This window comes from Schistocerca serialis, chromosome 8 (assembly GCF_023864345.2).
Source record: "Schistocerca serialis cubense isolate TAMUIC-IGC-003099 chromosome 8, iqSchSeri2.2, whole genome shotgun sequence".
Classification (NCBI taxonomy): domain Eukaryota; kingdom Metazoa; phylum Arthropoda; class Insecta; order Orthoptera; family Acrididae; genus Schistocerca; species Schistocerca serialis.
The window spans coordinates 151,008,726-151,028,593 of record NC_064645.1 but is presented as its reverse complement, the minus strand read 5'-3'; the positions used below and the strand labels follow the sequence as shown (position 1 = coordinate 151,028,593).

Here is a 19,868-nt window from a genome sequence, read left to right as displayed (position 1 = left end):
GACTGAAATGCTGTTCATTTCTACAGAACATACTAATGGACACTAATGGCCATTAAAATTGCTACACCAAGAAGAAATGCAGATGATAAATGGGGGGCCGCCCGCGGTGGCGGAGCGGTTCTAGGCGCTCCAGTCCGGAGCCGCGCTTCTGCTACGGTCGCAGGTTCGAATCCTGCCTCGGGCATGGATGTGTGTGATGTCCTTAGGTTAGTTAGGTTTAAGTAGTTCTAAGTCTAGGGCACTGATGACCTCAGATGTTAAGTCCCATAGTGCTCAGAGCCATTTCTGATAAATGTGGAATTCACTGGACAAATATATTATACTAGAACTGATATGTGATTACATTTTCACGCAGTTTGGGGGCATAGATCCTGAGAAATCAGTACCCAGAACAACCACCTCTGGCCGTAATAACGGCCTTGATACTCCTGGGCATTGAGTCAAACACAGCTTGGATGGCGTGTACAGGTACAGCTCCTCATGCAGCTTCAACACGTTACCACAGTTCATCAAGAGTAGTGACCGCCGTATTGCGAAGAGCCAGTTGCTCGACCACCACTGAGCAGACGTTTTCAATTGGTGTGAGATCTGGAGAATGTGCAGGCCAGGAAGGCCCATACAGGACCTGAACATGCGGTCGTGCATTATCCTGCTGAAATGTAGGGTTTCGCAGGGATCTAATGAAGGGTAGAGCTACGGGTCGTAACACATCTGAAATGTAACGTCAACTGTTCAAAGTACCATCAGTGCGAACAAGAGGTGACCGAGACGTATAACCAATGGCACCCCATACCATCACGCTGGGTGATACGCCAGTATGGTGATGACGAATACATGCTTCCAACGTGCGTTCACCGCGATGTTGCCAAACACGGATGCGACCATCATGATGCTGTAAACATAACCTGGATTCGTCCGAAAAAATGACTTTTTGCCATTCGTGCACCCAGGTTCGTCGTTCAGTACACCATCGTAGGTGCTCTTCTCTGTGATGCAGCGTCAAGGGTAACCGCAGCCATGGTCTCCGAGATGATAGTGCATGCTGCTGTAAACGTCGTCAAGCGGTTCGTGCAGATGGTTGTTGTCTTGCAAACGTCACGATCTGTTGACTCAGGGATCGAGACGTGGCTGCACGATCCGTTACAGCCATGCGGATAAGATGCCTGTCATCTCGACTTCTAGTGATAAGAGGCCGTTGGGATCCAGCACGGCGTTCGGTATTACCCTCCTGAACCCACCAATTCCATATTCTGCTAACAGTCATTGAATCTCGACCAACGCGAGTAGCAATGTCGCGATACGATAAACCGCAATTGCGATACGCTACAATCCGACCTTTACCAATTCGGAAACGTGATGCTACGCATTTCTCCTCCTTACACGAGGCATTACAACAACGATTCACCAGGCAACGCCGGTCAACTGCTGTTTGTGTATGAGAAATCGTTTGGAAACTTTCCTCATGTAAGCACGTTGTAGGTGTCGCCACCGGCGCCAACCTTGTGTGAATGCTGTGAAAAGCTAATCATTTGCATATCACAGCATCTTCTTCCTGTCGGTTAAATTTCGCGTCTGTAGCACGCCATCTTCGTGATATAGCAATTTTAGTGGCCAGTAGTGTAGTAGTCGCCACAAGTTCCTACATATCCAAAGTGACCTAATTCCTCATTAGGGTTTGAAATCAAGAACTTCCGCGTTAGACAGCTTTCAGTTTCATTTTAAAAATAAATGAAGGCTATCAGAATGAGATTTTCACTCTGCAGCGGAGTGTGCGCTGATATAAAACTTCCTGATAGATTAAAACTGTGTGCCGGACCGAGACTCGAACTCGGGACCTACGCCTAACGCGGGCAAGTGCTCTACCACCTGAGCTACCCAAGCACAACTCGCGACCCGTCTTCACAACTCCAATTCTGCCAGTACCTCGTCTCCTACCTTCCAAAATTCACAGAAGTTCTTCTGCGAACCTTGCAGAACTAGCACTCCTGAAAGAAAGGATATAGCGGAGCCATGGATAATCACAGCCTGGGGCATGTTTCCAGAATGAGATTTTCAATTTGCAGCGGAGTGTGCGCTGATATGGAACTTCCTGACAGATTAAAATTGTGTGCAAGGTCCCGAGTTCGAATCTCGGTTCGGCACACAGTTTTAATCTTTCTGGAAGTTTCATATAAATGCTATGTTCTAAATATTGTAATCCTTGAAACTATTAATGGGATTTTGAAGCGTGAAACGCCACTGAATCCTTCTCCTTCAGAAATGCCTTGCTAGCAGCAAAGATATACCTACTCATATGCATCCGCCTCTCGGCGTTTGACAAGATCAATTTGTAGTATCAAGAGAACCCCTTGGACCCGGTAGTATTCTCTGGTAAATAATCACTTTCAGTATTTCATCTCAAAAACTTACGTGTATTTTATCACAAATGGATACCTGTGTTGCATCACATAACAAAAAAACTAAGGAAGTCGGAGCACTTTTTTAATTGCTATATAATGCTTTGTATATGTTTCTTGTAATTAATAAAACTACCCACTGATCTTGTGAAAAGCCGCGAAGCGATTTCTTCTTATTGTTGTAGCCCACACTTCCACTGTCGGATGCTCTCCGTGCCCCTTGGGACTCATTATGGGTGTTCTGTGTGTTACGCAATCAACTGAAACGCGCTGTTCCATCCGAAAAAGCGAAGTTGACGCCGATAGGTCTGTAATTAAGGTATGTATGAAAAGTCACTGTATGTCATTTAGGGATGGCTTTGTCACAGTTCATCCGGGTGAAAATGAAAGTACGATATCTTCAACAGTTCCTGAAATCCGAGGTCTATTTGTTTTTTCAAGGTCTGATTGTTGGGCTAGCGGAAACCACAGAGAAAATCAAAAATGTTTTATTTGCAAAATTTATCTACACGCTACAGCTACTTCTCTACACAGTCGTCGCTCCGACTTAGACATATGTCGTAGCGTCGTACCAGCTTTCCAGTACCCTCTTCATGGAGGCAGACCCCTGTGCTTTTCGCCAAATATCTACGCTAGTCTGCAGCTCGTTGTCTTCATAGTCAGTGGTCCATGTGAGCAAGGAGATAAAATCAGAGACAGCCAAGTCCGAGCTGTGTGGTGGATGATTACACACTTCTCAGGAGCGTCTGGTTGCAGCTACAGTGTGAGGCAGACCATTATCATAAAGAAAGGACAGCGACTGATGACAACCTTTTCTCTCCGCTTGTCATCAGTTACTGCATTTTATAGATGATTTTCTCGAACTGCCTGATCCATTCGCTGAACAAGATCATAAGTTGACTCTTGTTTCCTTACGTGAGTGCCTGTATCATGAACGTCGGTGCATCCTGCTTCAAAATTCCTGCACCACTGCCGCATTTTGCTGTCAGGAATGAGAGTTACGTTACGTGGTTTGCTTGAAATCGGATGGTACCCTACAGCACGAGGAACTCGAATGACAGCATGAACTGCACACTTGGCGGGAGATTCTGCTGTTCTATGCATCTTTACGTACTCAGTGAGCACTTTGAACTGAAAAGTGCGAGGTGACGCGATCGACGGGCATACCAGACACGCTGCACAGCACATCTGCACAAAGCTTGGTCGGATTTTCAGTGTGGTTTGAATTTCGTTACCTTCAAAAAATAAACAGCACTCGTATTTGAGATAAACAGTTTAGTTGAATGACACAGTATGTAGGTCAACGTTTCATGAACCCCAAGGGGAACAGCGATAAGGTGAAAATAGTGCACCCAATCTTTAACTTGCAGTGTGATGTCTCAAGTGAAATCGCTTCGTGATTGTCCTTGTATGTGTTCAACGTGAAAACTTTATAAAACCAGTGGGTAATACAAGAAAGAAGGGTACATTAATTAAATTTTATAATACGAGGGTCACTCCAAAAGAAATGCACAATATTTTTTTTAAATACGTATTTTATTCTACGTGTTTGAAAGTTTTTACAGTGCGTAGATACATCCTTTAGGAACAATATTTTCATTTCTCCGCATAGTTTCCATCCCTCTCAACTGCGTTACGCCATCTTGGAACCAGCGCCTGTACACCCGCACGGTAAAATTCTGGACCAACCTGTTGGAGCCACTGTTTGGCGGCGTGCACAAGGGAGTCATCATCTTCAAACCTTGTTCCACGAAGAGAGTCTTTCAGTTTCCCAGAGAGAGGATAATCACATGGAGCCAGGACAGGACTGTAAGGCAGGTGTTTCAGTGTTGTCCATGCGAGTTTTGTGATCGCTTCCATGGTTTTTTGACTGACATGTGGCCCTGCATTGTCGTGCAACAGCAAAACATCCTGCTTTTGCTGATGTGGTCGAACACGACTCAATCGAGCTTTAAGTTTCTTCATTGTCGTCACATACGCATCAGAATTTATGGTGGTACCACTTGGCATGATGTCCACAAGCAAGAGTCCTTTGGAATCGAAAAACACCGTAGCCATAACTTTTTCAGCAGAAGGTGTGGTTTTGAATTTTTTTTTCTTGGGTGAATTTGCATAATGCCACTCCATTGATTGCCTCTTCGTCTCTGGTTTAAAATTATGGAGTCATGTTTCATCACCTGTCGCAATTCTTCCAAGACATTCATCTCCACCATTCTCATAATCTTCCAAAAGTTCGATAAAGTTCGCTGCATACCGTTTTTCTTGTTTCTTTGTGAGCCACTGTCAACATCCTGGGAACCCACCTGGGACAAACCTTTTCTAACGCTAACACTTTCAGTATTCTGCAAACACTTCCTTCCCATATCCCAACGTAGCGTGACAATTCGTTCACTGTGATGTATCTGTCAACAATCACCAATTCGTTATCTCTCTGCACATTGTCTGGAGTGTGTAAAGTACAAGGCCTGCCGCTGCGAGGACAATCCTTAATATTGCCGTGCCCGCTTTCATCACGTAACCGGCTTGCCCACCGACTTACTGCACTGCGATCGACAGCAGCATCTCCATACGCCTTTTTCAACCTCTTGTGGATGTTTCCCACTGTCTCGTTTTCACAGCACAGGAATTCTATGACAGCACGTTGCTTCTGACGAACATCAAGTGTAGCAGCCATCTTGAAGACATGCTGTGACGGCGCTTCTAACGGGAACAGATTCAACTAAGTTTGGAAACAAGCGGGAAGGATGTATCTACACACTGTAAAACTTTCACACATACAGAATGAAAACTGTATGTTTACAAAAATAGTGTGCATTTCTTTTGGAGTGACCCTCGAACAATATCTGTAATTGCACACTAGGGACATTTACAAAATTAGAACACCACACAACAATGACCGTGCGTCCAGATGATATTTTTGAGTTGCTTACATCACAAAATGAGGCAAAATGATAAATGTGGGTGCACTTTCGCCACTGATAAATTGCAAAAAAAAATTTTCATTGTTGTGTGTGGGAAACCAAAAATACAATACATATTCAACTGGTGCTCAAGCCACGCGTGACATAAAAGTCTGCTGCTGATATAAAGGAAAATGAAAAGTAAATGACCTAATAGGACCGAAATCCACGATATTTCCTTTAATTATCGAGTTATAGGACTATTTGGCTATAGTAAAGTCATTTTTCAAGATCTCCCTCAATTATTTAAGAAGAATGCCGGTATGTTTTCTTTGAAAGGGCACGACCTATTTCCTTCCCAGAACATTAACCTATCCGAACTTGTGCTCCGTCTCTGCTGACCTCGATATTGACGAGAAGTTAAACTCCCATTTTCTTTGGCAATAAAGACGCTTGGCAAACATAGCCACAGAATACCTAGTGGAATAGTGCTGTGATTATTACACTAAGTAATAAAGAATAGAGAGAAGATACAAAAAAGCTACATATCAAGCAGCCTCCTCTCCGTAATGTATGTATAATCCCTATATCAGCAAGTAAATCATACGTATTGACAATGAACTCGATAACCAGATGACGTGTTCTTTAATTAGGGCGCTACTGGATTGACAACAAGGATAACAAAAAGAGGAGTAAAATTGGTCTAGAGAACTTTTGGTACACTAAATGGAGTTTGCAGAACGAAGTCTCCGTTCAAAAAACGGTTCAAATGGCTCTGAGCACTATGAGACTTAACTGCTGTGGTCATCAGTCCCCTAGAACTTACAATTACTTAAACCTAACTAACCTAAGGACATCACACACATCCATGCCCGAGGCAGGATTCGAACCTGCGACCGAAGCGGTCACGCGGTTCCAGACTGTAGCGCCTAGAACCGCACGGCCACTCCGGCCAGCTCTCCGCTGTGTCTCCAAAAATTTTATAATCTGTAAGAGAAAGCAATATTGTTAACACGTATTTTTAACTTGAAAATACCGAGCGAGTTGGCTCATTGGTTAGCACACTGGACCCGCATTCGGGAGGACGACGGTTCAAACCCGCATCCGGCCATCCTGCTTTAGGTTTACCGTGATTTCACTAAATCGCTTCAGGCAAATGTCGGGATGATTCCTTTGACAGGGCACGGCCGACTTCCTTCCCCATCCTTCTCTAATCCGATGGGATCGATCACCTCGCTGTTTGGTCCCCTCCGTCAAATCAACAAACAACAACAACGTGAAAATCAGTGAGCTGTGGCAATGTAGAGTTGCATGTCCTGAATTACTAAGAGAGACAGAAGACCAAACAAGTGTTTAAGGAAACAGAGTGCAGGACGTAATTACGATTGTAACGAAACTGAAAATGAATTTGGCGTGACATGTGGCCAGGCAAATGTAAAGTATGTGGACCAAGAATTCATTAGAACAATCCCGAGGAAAGCAGTCCACCCACGATGGAGGTAGCTTACAATTATTCGCCCAATACTTGCTCATCAGTCTGGGATCTGTACCAGATTGGGTTGATAGGCGACATAGAGAAGATCCTAAGAAGAGCAGGAAGTTTTGTTGCAATTACATTAAGCATTCGCGAAATCGTCGCAGAGACGCTCATCCACCTCCAGTGGCAGATTCTGCTATAAAGACGTTCTGCATCACTGTATAGCTTACTGTTAAAAGTTCCGAGTGCGTGAATTCCTAGAAGAATAGTATGTCTCGCGAAAAGACCGTGAACGTAAAATTGGATGGAGTCGAGCCCACACGTATGTTTTATCAGCAGTCGTTTTTCCGTGAACCGTTCGCGAATGGAGGACGAAAAGGGGGAAGTGACAGAGTTACACGAAGTACCCTCCTTTAGAGGATCATAGATATAGATGCTGGTGTAGGGAGTTCCAGGCTGAATACCAGGAGACAAAAAAAGACTGAGACATGGACTTAATGGAAGGCGGGGAGAAGACATCAGAAATCATGTACGTACAATATAAATTCGTTTCGCTGAAGCCTTCATGCATTGGGGAAACCTTTACCCAGGTTAAAAGAATATCAGGGAACGAACAGAAATGAAAAGCGTATTTATGACTGCAGTGAAACAAATGGAGGTTGTGTGGCGAAATAAGCGCTGTATCATTATGAGAGATACAGAGACGAGCGAGTGTGCTGGGACTTACCCCAGTTCACTACCACTGGCGCCACGGCATCAAAACGCGTCTGTGTGTAGCATACAAAATATTACGCCATGGTATAAGAATGAAATTAAAAATTGAAATAGCTTTTCTAAACTTTGTCAGTATATGCTTCTGTGTATTAATGTTAAAACTGTTAAATTTCAGAATGATCAGATGAATAAGTTTTGCTAAATATGTTATTTTAAGAAAAAATAAATGGCGTTAAATAATGGAGCTAGGTAGCAAAAATTGTTCAGAATGTGCAAATGTATGTCACTATCAAAAGTTACAAGTCTCAACTTGATCGGTGCAATATTTTGGTCAAAATCGGCGGTTTTACGAAAAATTGAAGGCACTAATAATAAGACTAAGAAAGATGGAAATTCGTATGATAGAAAATTAATTATGTGACTCCATTAAGCTACCTCTATTAGTTTTCAAGATATATACTAAAAACCAAATTTGGAACAAAAACGTCCCTAAAATATTAGATTAAGTGTCATTTGTAATTATTATAGAAAGTTATAACTACAGGACTCGTTTATATTAAGAAAATAATACAGTTGTGCCAAGGTTCAAGACTTGAGTGTAAATAGCAGTCAATACAAGGACTCTTAAAGAGGTAGTTCAAAGGTCATGTTCTATAGTAGGTTCTGTTCTAAAACTTCTAGCCGGCAAAGTTTAAATGCAGACGAGTTAAAAAAATTTCTGTAAATTAAGCCAACTGAACTCTATTTATACAATATGCACAACTTTGCTTCCGCCGCTTGCAGACAGGTAAGTAGCGGTCGAAAACATATTGTTCTTGATTGAAAATGTCAGTTTACGAGCCTAATTCTCGTCATTTCCAGGAGGTGTTACTGTTTTGTTTCAATGTGAAGGGAACAGCGGCTGAGTCTCATCGAAGGCTCTCAAGTACGTATGGTAAAGACGCTATTAGTGAAAGAACGTGTCGTGAGTGACTTCAACGCTTTAAGAACCGTGATTTTAACCTCGTAGACCGGCATAGTGGGAAGAGAGAATGTTTTCGAAGATGCAGAACTGGAGATATTGCTGAGTGAAGACTCGCGTCAAACTCAAGAAAAATTGGCACGATTAGTGGGAGTGACACAGCAGGCCATTTCAAAACGTCTCAAGGCTATGGGCATGATTCAGCTGAAACCAAGAGTTGTTGAACGGCGTTTGTGTGTTTGTGAACGGTTGCTTCAGAGGCAAAAACGGAAGGGATTTCTGCATCGCATTGTTACCGGGGTTCATTACTATAACCCTAAACGCAAAATGTCATGGGGGTATCCCGGCCATACTTCCACGTCGACGGCCAAACCGAAGATTCACGGCTCCAAGATCATGCTCTGCATTTGGTGGGACCAGCTCTGCATCGTGTACTATGAGGTGTTAAAACCAAGTGAAACAATCACAGGTGCTCGTTATCGAACGCAATTAATGTGTCTGAGCAGAGCATTAAAAGACAAACGGCTGCAATACTGCGAGAGGCACGATAAAGTGATTTTGCTGCACGACAACGCTCAACCCCACGTTGCAAAAGAGGTCAAAAGTACTTAGAAACGTTAAAATGGGAAGTCCTGCCCCACCCGCCGTATTCTCCAGACATTGCTTCCCCTGCCTATCACTTGCTTAGATCAATGGTGCATGGCCTGGCTGACCAACACTTCCGATCTCACGAAGAAATCACAAATTGGATCGATTCGTGGATCACTTCAAAAGATGAACAATTTTTTCGACGCGGGGTTCGTACACTGCCCGAAAGATGGGAGAAAGTAGTGGCCAGCGATGGAAAATACTTTGGATGATACATTTGTTACCAATTTGTTTCATTAAAGCCTCAAATGTTGAGGAAAAAACGGCGGAAGCAAAGGAAAAAAACGGCGGAAGCAAAGATGTACACCTTTTACTATTTATGTAAATATTATAAATATTGTAAATTATTAGACGACGGAGATATTAACTAATAAGCGTCCGAGAAACGGGTAATTTAGACGCTGCTGCTTGTGCTTGGAGCTGTTGACGGAAGATGTTCCTTTCGGCAGTGCGTTGCGCCAATATATACCGATCGAGTTGGCGCAGTGGTTAGACACTGGACTCGCATTCGGGAGGACGACGGTTCAATCCCGCGTCCGGCCATCCTGATTTAGGTTTTCCGTGATTTCCCTAAATCACTCCAGGCAAATGCCGGGATGGTTCCTCTGAAAGGGCACGGCCGACTTCCCTTCCCATCCTTCCCTACACCGATGAGACCGATGACCACGCTGTCTGGTCTCCTTCCCCAAAACAACCAACCAACCAATATATAAATACGGCGAGAAGGGCAGCGGAGGAGAGCTCCGACAGGAAGAAGCCTGCCCCAGAAGATCAGGCCGCCATGGACTACTTCGCCAACCTGAGGAAGTAGCGCTGTGCCAATCCAAACGTGAGGCCACCACATCACAACGGAGGAACAGCAACCACGATGCTTAACTTCCGCCATATTCGGACTATATGCCAGTCCGTTCGTTAGCGCAGTGCAGTTCATCGGAGGAGAGACACTTCGTACCGAGTTGTCCTTCTGTCCGCGTCAGTCAAACGCCGGCAAAGTCTCTCCCTCGGGTGACTTCAGAGCAAGATAGCTACGAAACGCATGTTTTCAGTAAGAGTAAAAAGTGAACTCACGAGGACTGTACACCGTCCTAGATCGTATAGATTTCACGGAAGTAACTGTTTGTGTGGCGCCCGTAATGTTGACAACACCGCATGGCAAGTGGTGAGATTGCTATCCACTTGAGCAGTTAACTCGATGATTATGCGTCAGAACGATACACCACTTTACTTGGAACTTACAGCAGAGGTTGCCTCTGAATTGCTAATGGTGCTGTTTCAAATAGGGACATTATTATTATTGTCAGGAATATTATTATGTTTGTGCAAGTGACCTTTTACTGAATATATTAATCAGTTAGAACTCACAACTTTTATTTATAATCATAGATTCTGATCGCGCTGAGTAAATAGCAAGTAGGAACATTTCTTTTCAGTCAGCACAAGAATAAAATGGACGTGCAGAATGGAAATTATGGTCAATATCTTCTCCATCGCTTTCTGGCTGACCGCAAAAATAATTTTCCGGCTCGTGTAAAAATGGCGACGATTTCTAAATTCAACCGCCGCCCCCACAGTAGGGAGGACCTAGGGCGGATATACAGCCAGGTGAATTGTAGGCAGACAGACAGAGGAGATTCTATGTTGGATTCGAGGGATTAAAATAGAGACTGACACAGCGATTTAACTGAAAGATGACTGAAGACATCAGAAAGGTTGCAGGTCAACATAAAAAAATCATAAATAAACTCTGAAAGCCGTAGTCCATGGGTACATCTTGAGAAGTGGATAAGCGGTATGAAAAGAATCACTTAACTCACAACTCTGGGACTATGTCCGTGCAATATAGTAACAAAGGGAGTGTGAATGACTTAATACCATTACGGATGCTTGTCGAGGCTTGGCCTGCACCTCGAAAAAGGTATTTGAGAGCAAAGAATGGAGCTACAATACACGTAAATTACGTACAATTAATAACAATACAGAGAATGGGAAATAAAATTTAGGATGTGTTAGATGAGGATTAGTTTCGCTTTAGGAAAGGTAAATGGACCTGAAACGCAATTCTGACGTTGCGGTTGATAATGGAACCAAGACTACAGAAATATCAAAACCCGTTCATAGGGTTTGTCGACCTGGAAAAAGTCCTCGACAGTGTAAAACGATACAAGATGTTCCATATTCTGAGAAAAATAGGGACAAGCTATAGGGAGAGACAGGTAATATAAATTATGTACAAGAGCCAAGACTGAACGGCCAAGAACGAAGTGCTCGGCTCGAAAAGGATGTAAGCTACAGTTGTAGTCTTCCGCCTCTACTGTTCGATCTGTACATCGAAGAACGAATGATGAAAATAAAGGAAAGTTTCAGGAGTGGAATTAAAATTCAAGGTGTATTGTTATCAATGATACTATTTGCTGATGACATTACTATCCTGAGTGAAGAATTACATGATCTGCTGAGTGGAATGAACAGTGTAATGAGCACAGAATATGGATTGAGAGTAAATCGAAGAAAGACGAAAGTAATCAGAAGTAGCAGAAATGAGAACAGCGAGAAACTTAACATCAGGATTGATTGTCACGAAGTAGGTGAAGTGAAGGAATTCTGCTACCTAGGCAGCAAAATAACCGACTGACGGAGCACGGAGGACATCAGAAACAGACTAGCACTGGCAAAAAAGGCATTCCTGGCCAACAGAAGTCTACCAGTATCAAACATAGGTCTCAATTTGAGGAAGAAATTTTGAAGAATGTACGTTTGGAGCACTGTATTGTACGGTAGTGGAATATGATGTGTGGGGCAACCGAAACAGAGGAGAATCAAAGTTTCTGTTTAGGCCCGAGTCTTCTACGGCAGCTGTACTGAAAGGACGGAAGCGCAATTCTGTGACCCTTGCAGGGTGACGGTAGAATATCACGACGATAGAACTATCAACTTGTGTCAAACATAGCCTTAACCTGAACGATAAATACGATTAATATCTAAGAATGAATGTTTGAAGCACAGCATTGTACGGTATTGTAGAACGGACTGTGGAAAAACTGGAACAGAAGAGAATCGAAGCATTTGAGATGTGGTACTAAAGATGAATGTTGAAAATCAGATGGTCTGATAAGGGAAGGAGTGAGGAGGTTCTGCGCGGAAGCGGAGAGGAAAGGAATGTGTGGAAAATACTACACTACTGGCCATTAAGATTGCTACACCAACAAGAAATGCAGATGATAAACGGGTATTCTTTGGACAAGTATATTATACTAGAACTGACATGTGATTACATTTTCACGCAATTTGGGTGCATAGATCCTGAGAAATCCGTACCCAGAGAAACCACCTCTGCCTGTAATAACGGCCTTGATACGCTTGGGCTTTGAGTCAAACAGAGCTTGGATGGCGTGTACAGGTACAGCTGCCCATGCAGCTTCAACACGATACCACAGTTCATCAAGGGTAGTGACTGGTGTATTGTGACGAGCCAGATGCTCGGCCACCATTGACCAGACGTTTTCAATTGGTGAGAGATCTGGAGAATGTGCTGGCCAGGGCAGCAGTCGAACATTTTCTGTATCCATAAAGTCCGAAAAGGACCAACAAATGCGGTCGTGCATTATCCTGCTGAAATGTAGGGTCTCGCAGGGATGGAATGAAGGGTAGAGCCACGGGTCGTAGCACATCTGAGATGTAACGTCCACTGTTCAAAGTGCCGTCAATGCGAACAAGAGGTGACCGACACGTGTAACCAATGACACCCCATACCATCACGCCGGGTGATACGCCAGTATGGCGATGACGAATACACGCTTCCAATGTGGTTTACCGCAATGTCGCCAAACACGAATGCGACCATCATGATGCTGTAAACAGAACCTGGATTCATCAGGAAAAATGACGTTTTGCCATTCGTGCACCCAGGTTCGTCGTTGAGTACACCTTCTCCTGTCTGTGATACAGCGTCAAGGGTAACAGCAGCCATGGTCTCCGAGCTGATAGTCCGTGCTGCTGCAAACGTCGTCGAACTGTTCGTGCAGGTGATGGTTGTCTTGCAAACGTCCCCATCTGTTGACTCATGGATCGAGACGTGGCTGCACGATCCGTTACAACCATGCGGATAAGATGCCTGTCATCTCGACTGCTAGTGATACGAGGCAATTGGAATCCAACACGTCATTCCGTATTACCCTCCTGAACCCACCGATTCCATACTCTGCTTTATCAAAGTCGGAAACGTGATGGTACGGATTTCTCCTCCTTACATGAGGCATCACAACAACGTTTCACCAGGCAACGCCGGTCCACTGCTGTTTGTGTATGAGAAATCGGTTGGATACTTTCCTCATGTGAGCACGTAGCAGGTGTCGCCACCGGCGCCAACCTTGTGTGAATGCAGTGAAAAGCTAATCATTTGCATATCGCAGCATCTTCTTCCTGTCTGTTAAATATGGAGTCTGTAGCGCGTCATCTTCATGGCCAGTAGTGTAATAGGGAGAAGGGACAGGATGAGAGGACATTTGTTAATACATCAGAGAATGACATCCACGGTTCTAGAGAGAGTAGTAGAGGGCAAAAACTACAGAGGAAGACAGAGTTTGGAAGATATCCAGCAAATAATTGAGGACGTAGACTGCAAGTGCTACTCTGAGATGAAGAGGTCGGGACAGGAGGGGAATTCGTGGCGGGCAGCATCAAACCAGTCAGAAGTCTGAAGACCTGAACACTTACGAAAAAAAAAGAGCAGGAGCTTACCTCCATTTCCTGTTCCTCGCTGTCACTGTCAAAATGGTCGTACGGGTTAGCGGGGTCTTCCGCATGATGCTGCAAGTGGAGCTGTGGCCCTGTGACGTCTGTGGAAGCAGGTTTGGTTTCCGTCTCGAGCGCTTCCTCCTCGGTCCCGACCGCTGGGTCCTCCGCAGGCGTCCTACAGTATCGACACTGCAGCTCAGCATCTGTAGACCCTTGCTCGTCCTTCTCCAGCGTGTCGGTGGCCACTGTCCTGTCTGACTCTGCAGTGACGTCGTGGGAGTCAGAATTCCCCAGATCACCGAGAGCGCCGTTGAGGAGCGTGGATGTCTGCGTGGTCCACTTCTCCCACGTCTGAGTCTGCGTCTGTCGGAGCTCTGTGGTCGCTGCCTGCTCCGTGTGGTCGTCGCCAGTGGTGGTGGTGGTGGTGGTGGTGCCCTCCTGGTCCCTGAGGGTCGACCAGGCCAACTCCGTGGTGGTCGGGGGCACGGTGTCACCCGACGTACTTGCAGTGTGGGTGGTGAGCTCCGAAACACCAGCCTCCGTATCCCAGGTCGTCGTCATATGACGTTCTGCGACGACAGACTGTGCTGTCGTTATCTGGCCGTTGCTGTGTGGGCTGAACATCTCCGCTGATGGAGCTGGGGCGCTGCCTCCTTAAGAAAGACAGAAATGTCCTTTTATTACGGATACAATGGGACTCATACATCTAACAAGTTGCACGTCAAATGGTTGTTCATACCTGTACTTGCGTTTCGATAGATATAAGCCTGTCTTCCTCAAAAAAAGTTATTACATCTAAAAATAGTATACAGGGTGGTCCATTGATAGTGTCAGGGCCAAATATCTCACGAAATAAGCATCAACCGAAAAAACTACAAAGAACGAAACTCGTCTAGCTTGAAGGGGGAAATCAGATGGCGCTATGGTTGGCCCGCTAGATGGCGCTGCCATACGTCAAACGGATACCAACTGCGTTTTTTTTATAGTAACCCCCATTCTTTACTACATATCCGTGTAGTACGTAAAGAAATATGAATGTTTTAGTTGGATCACTTTTTTCGCTTTGTGATAGATGGCGCTGTAATAGTCACAAATGTATAAGTACGTGGTATCACGTAACATTCCGCCAGTGCGGACGGTATTTGCTTCGTGATACATTACCCGTGCCGGCCGAATTGGCCGAGCGACTCCAGGCGCTACAGTCTGGAACCGCGCGACCGCTACGGTCGCAGGTTCGAATCGTGCCTCGGGCATGGATGTGTGTGATGTCCTTAGGTTAGTTGGGTATAAGTAGTTCTAAGTTCTAGGGGACTGATGACCTCAGATGCTAAGTCCCATAGTGCTCGGAGCCATTTGAACCATTTTACATTACCCGTGTTAAAGTGGACCGTTTAACAATTGCGGAAAATGTGTGGCTATTGTACCAAAATGCCCAACGGGCGAGTGCTATGTATGCTGCTCGGTATCCTGGACATCATCCAAGTGTAAGGACCGTTCGCCACTTAGTTACGTTATTTAAGGAAACAGGAAGTGTTCAGCCACATGTGAAACGTCAACCACGACCTGCAACAAATGATGATGCCCAGGTAGGTGTTTTAGCTGCTGTCGGGGCTAATCCGCACTTCAGTAGCAGACAAATTGAGCGAGAATCGGGAGTCTCAAAAACGTCGGTGTTGAGAATGCTACATCAATATCGACTGCATCCATACCATATTTCTATGCACCAGGAATTGCATGGCGACGACTTTGAACGTCGTGTACAGTTCTGCCACTGGGCACAAGAGAAATTACGGGTCGATGAAAGATTTTTTGCACGCGTTCTAATTAGCGACGAAGCGTCATTCACCGACAGCGGTAACGAACCGGCATAATATGCACTATTGGGCAACGGAAAATCCACGACGGCTGCGACGAGTGGAACATCAGCGGCCTTGGCGGGTTATCGTACGGTGCGGCATTATGGGAGGAAGGATAATTGGCCCTCATTTTATCAAAAAAGTATTCAGATGTGGGTGAAATCTTATGGGACTTAACTGCTAAGGTCATGTCCCTAAGCTTACACACTACTTAACCTAAATTATCCTAAGGACAAACACAAACACCCATGCCCAAGGGAGGACTCGAACCTCCGCCGGGACCAGCCGCACAGTCCATGACTGCAGCGCCTCAGACCGTTCTGCTAATCCCGCGCGACCCCATTTTATCGATGGCAATCTATATGTTGCAATGTATGCCGATTTCCTGCGTAATGATCTACCGATGTTACTACAAGATGTTTCTCTGCATGACAGAATGGCGATACACTTCCAACATGATTGATGTCCGGCACATAGTTCCCGTGCGGTTGAAGCGGTACTGAATAGCATATTTCATGACAGGTGGATTGGTCGTCGAAGCACCATACCATGCCACGCACGTTCACCGGATCTGACGTCCCCGGATTTCTTTCTGTGGGGAAAGTTGAAGGATATTTGCTATCGTGATCCACCGACAACGCCTGACAACATGCGTGAGCGCATTGTCAATGCATGTGCGAACATTACGGAAGCTGAACTACTCGCTGTTGAGAGGAATGTCGTAACACATATTGACAAATGCATTGAGGTTGACGGACATCGTTTTGAGCATTTATTGCATTAATGTGATATTTATAAGTAATCACGCTTTAACAGTATGCGTTCTCAGAAATGATACGTTCACAAAGGCATATGTATCACATCGGAACAACGGAAATAAAATCTTCAAACATACCTACGTTCTGTATTTTAAGTTAAAAAACCCTCCCCGTTTTCAACTGTTCGTCTAAAATTGTGAACCATATGTTTGTGACTATTACAGCGCCATCTATCACAAAGCGAAAAAAGTAGTCCAACTAAAAGATTCATATTTCTTTACGTACTATACGAATATGTAATAAAAATGGGGGTTCCTATTTTAAAAAACCCAGTTGATATCCGTTTGATGTATGACAGCGCCATCTAGCGGGCCAACCATAGCACCATCTGGTTTCCCCCTTCAAGCTAGACAACTTCCGTTCTTTGTAGTTTGTCGCTTATTTCGCGACATATTTGGCCCGGTCACGATCAATGGACCACCCTCTATATTACAACCAGTACATGTAAATCATACGCGCAGCAAGAAGAAACGTCAAAAATAACGTACAGTAGAAATATAAAATAAACTTATGTGCCACGTATTGCGTGAAAAGAGAAACTAAGTCATGAGGCTTATTCAACAGTAAAATGATTCATATAAATGCTACAGCAGAACTATAAGGCTTAGTCAACAGTAAAAATGAATTATATTTCTTGCAAGACTGTTGTTAGTTGGAATCGAAGCTGTACCGCCGGCTAGGGTGGCCGAGCGGTTCTAGGTGCTACAGTTTGGAACCGCGCGACCGCTGCGGTCGCAGGTTCGAATCCTGCCTCAGGCATGGATGTGTGTGATGTCCTTCGGTTAGTTAGGTTTAAGTAGTTCTAAGTTCTAGGGGACTGATGACCTCAGAAGTTAAGTCCCAAAGTGCTCAGAGCCATTTGAAGCTATACCCCCACATTTCTTAGTACGAAGGTGGGTTGTGTTATGTGAAATGTTTCCCAAAAACGGTATGGAAAAAAATTACCTTCCCCTTTTCCTTCTTTTTCCAGTTTGTACTCTCTTAGAGTGAAAATTTTTAGCGGATTTATTACCCAATATTTGATATAGTAAAGACGATTTTAAACGTTATTACTGGCTATAGTTTTAATCAAATTTATCTCTTACCGATAAAACCTTCAGGGATAACGGAATAATAAAGGACTTTAAATATTTGGAAGGAAAAAGGCTAGATTCTGTTATTGAGGAAGCGGCGGTGGGGGCGGGGGGGGGGGGGGAGGGGGCGGGGAAGCCAAATTAAAGGGGATAGTGTTATATGAAAAGGTTTAGTTACGGCACATTCTGAAGTCAGTTTAATCATTTTTTTACACCCAAAGGAACATCAAGGAAGCCCCCCCGGCTAGCCGCGCGGTCTAACGCGCCGATCCGCTTCGAGCGCCGAGCGGGAAGGTTCCTGTTTATTTCAATTGCCGCAGCGTCGCTTGTGTGAACTTTTACTCGTTAGTGTTGTTCTGTCTGCCGTGTGAGTCGTAGCGTCTCCAATCCGCCTTTACTGTCTGTTTGTGTTCGTCTACTTGCAGCGGCGTCGGCCACTCCGCTCTTGTTAACATGATTCCCACGTGTATTCCACGAAAAGGTACTGCGGGCTTTACTTTCGATAAAACAACGCGACACGTGCAGCCCGGGTCTCTAGAAATCCACGACTGGCTTGTCGATACAATTCATATGAACTCTGATCAGGTCCACACCGTTTATTTTTATGCAGACGAGTACGTGTTTTACGTGAAATTTATGGATCCCCTTCAAGTTGAAAGATTACTGTCGCGACATGGTTCTCAAGTGCCGCTCAAGCATCGCAATAACTCCGTTAATATGGTGTCACTCTCAGATGCTGGAATCGAATATACCAACGTTCGAGTGTTCAACCTCCCACCGGAAGTTGATGTCAACTTTTTAAAGAAAAGTTAACTCTTTATTGTAGCGTGAAAAACGTCCGTCGCGAACGCTAGTCTACTCAACCCAGATTACAGTGTTACAGTGGAATTCATTCCTTAGAAATACATGTCAAACGCAATATTCCATCGCATTTACAAGTGTGTGGTTACCGCGTTCGTGTCATGTATACTGGTCCAGAAGGAACCTGCTTCTTATGTAATGAAAGTGGACACGTTCGGTCTAATTGCCCGCGGAGGGTTTTTGTATTAAAACCGTTATTAGTGCAGCGTCGCAAATGGACAGTTGCTGATCTTGTGCCCTTCCCTCCCGCCGTCGGCCCTACTTTTGCTTTGGAGCATAATGAACTGCCGGCCGGGGTGGCCGAGCGGTTCTAGGCGCTACAGTCTGGAACCGCGCGACCGCTATGGTCGCAAGTTCGAATCTTGCCTCGGGCATGGATGTGTATGATGTCCTTAGTTTAGTTAGGTTTAATTAGTTCTAAGTTCTAGGGGACTGATGACCCTAGAAGTTAAGTCCCATAGTGCTCAGAGCCATTTTTGAACCATAATGAACAAACAGTCAATTATGATAATCGTGGCAATGACTTTCTGCCTTTATTTTCGCGACAGTTTCACAATCTTATTGGCTAATGGTTCAAATGGCTCTGAGCACTATGGGACTCAACTGCTGAGGTCATTATGTAATACCATAGCTCTAATACTCTACTGATTAATTTGGTTTTGTTTTATTTTATGTTACTTCGGTGGGCTTCTGTAAATGTGTTTGATTGAATCGATAACATAAAATTGTATACTCTTTTCTTTGTAAAAACTTCGGATGTCATGGTTTAATTCTATGCAATGTAGTATATCTGTCATTTAAATTCTTTGTCCCATTTGGAGGGAGACAAAAATTTACTGTATATATTTGAAATTTGTTTAAATAATTTTGTTTAGAAATACTAATATGTGCAAAAGTTCTGTCTCATTTAATGTGTTTGTTTGCTGTTATGTAAACTGCTGATCCTCACTTCGGGTTCTTAGTTATTCTGTATGTAAAAGTTGTTGTGGTTCCCCTCGGGAACGGAACTGTGTAGCGCGTACAAATTGTGGTTGGCCTAGGTAGAAAATGTGGAACAAGAGTCAGTCGGGGACGAGCTATGAGTCGGGGACGAGCTACCAAACTGTGCACTGCCACGTAAAAGATGCATATTGTGCTGGTTCCGAGAGAGGCTTTTTCTGCTACTTTACAATGCCTCGGATGGATGGATAAATAGCTGGAACTATTCTGGAATTTGTATCTATCATCGCCATCAAGAAATGACAGAGTCCAGCAATTCTACCTGCAATTCCACCTACCAGCATGCAATCGCCACCTCATTTCGCAATTACTGTAATGGAGCACTATAGTAATGTACAGTGAAGGATCAGCTTAATGGATGTGTTAGTGTGTTCAAATATAAGGTAATTTATATCTGAAATTATGTACCTACTTTGATTTTTCTCCTTATC

At 44.3% G+C, this 19,868-nt stretch overlaps 1 protein-coding gene across 1 annotated transcript in view; it reads right to left on the bottom strand.

The window, feature by feature from the left end:
* The window catches only part of LOC126416890 (uncharacterized), a 391,039-nt gene that overhangs the window by 25,820 nt on the left and 345,351 nt on the right, over positions 1–19,868 (bottom strand). The window contains exon 3 of the mRNA XM_050084774.1: positions 13,834–14,483. Coding sequence (XP_049940731.1) covers positions 13,834–14,483 — 650 coding nt within the window. The remainder of the gene's footprint in view (positions 1–13,833; positions 14,484–19,868) is intronic.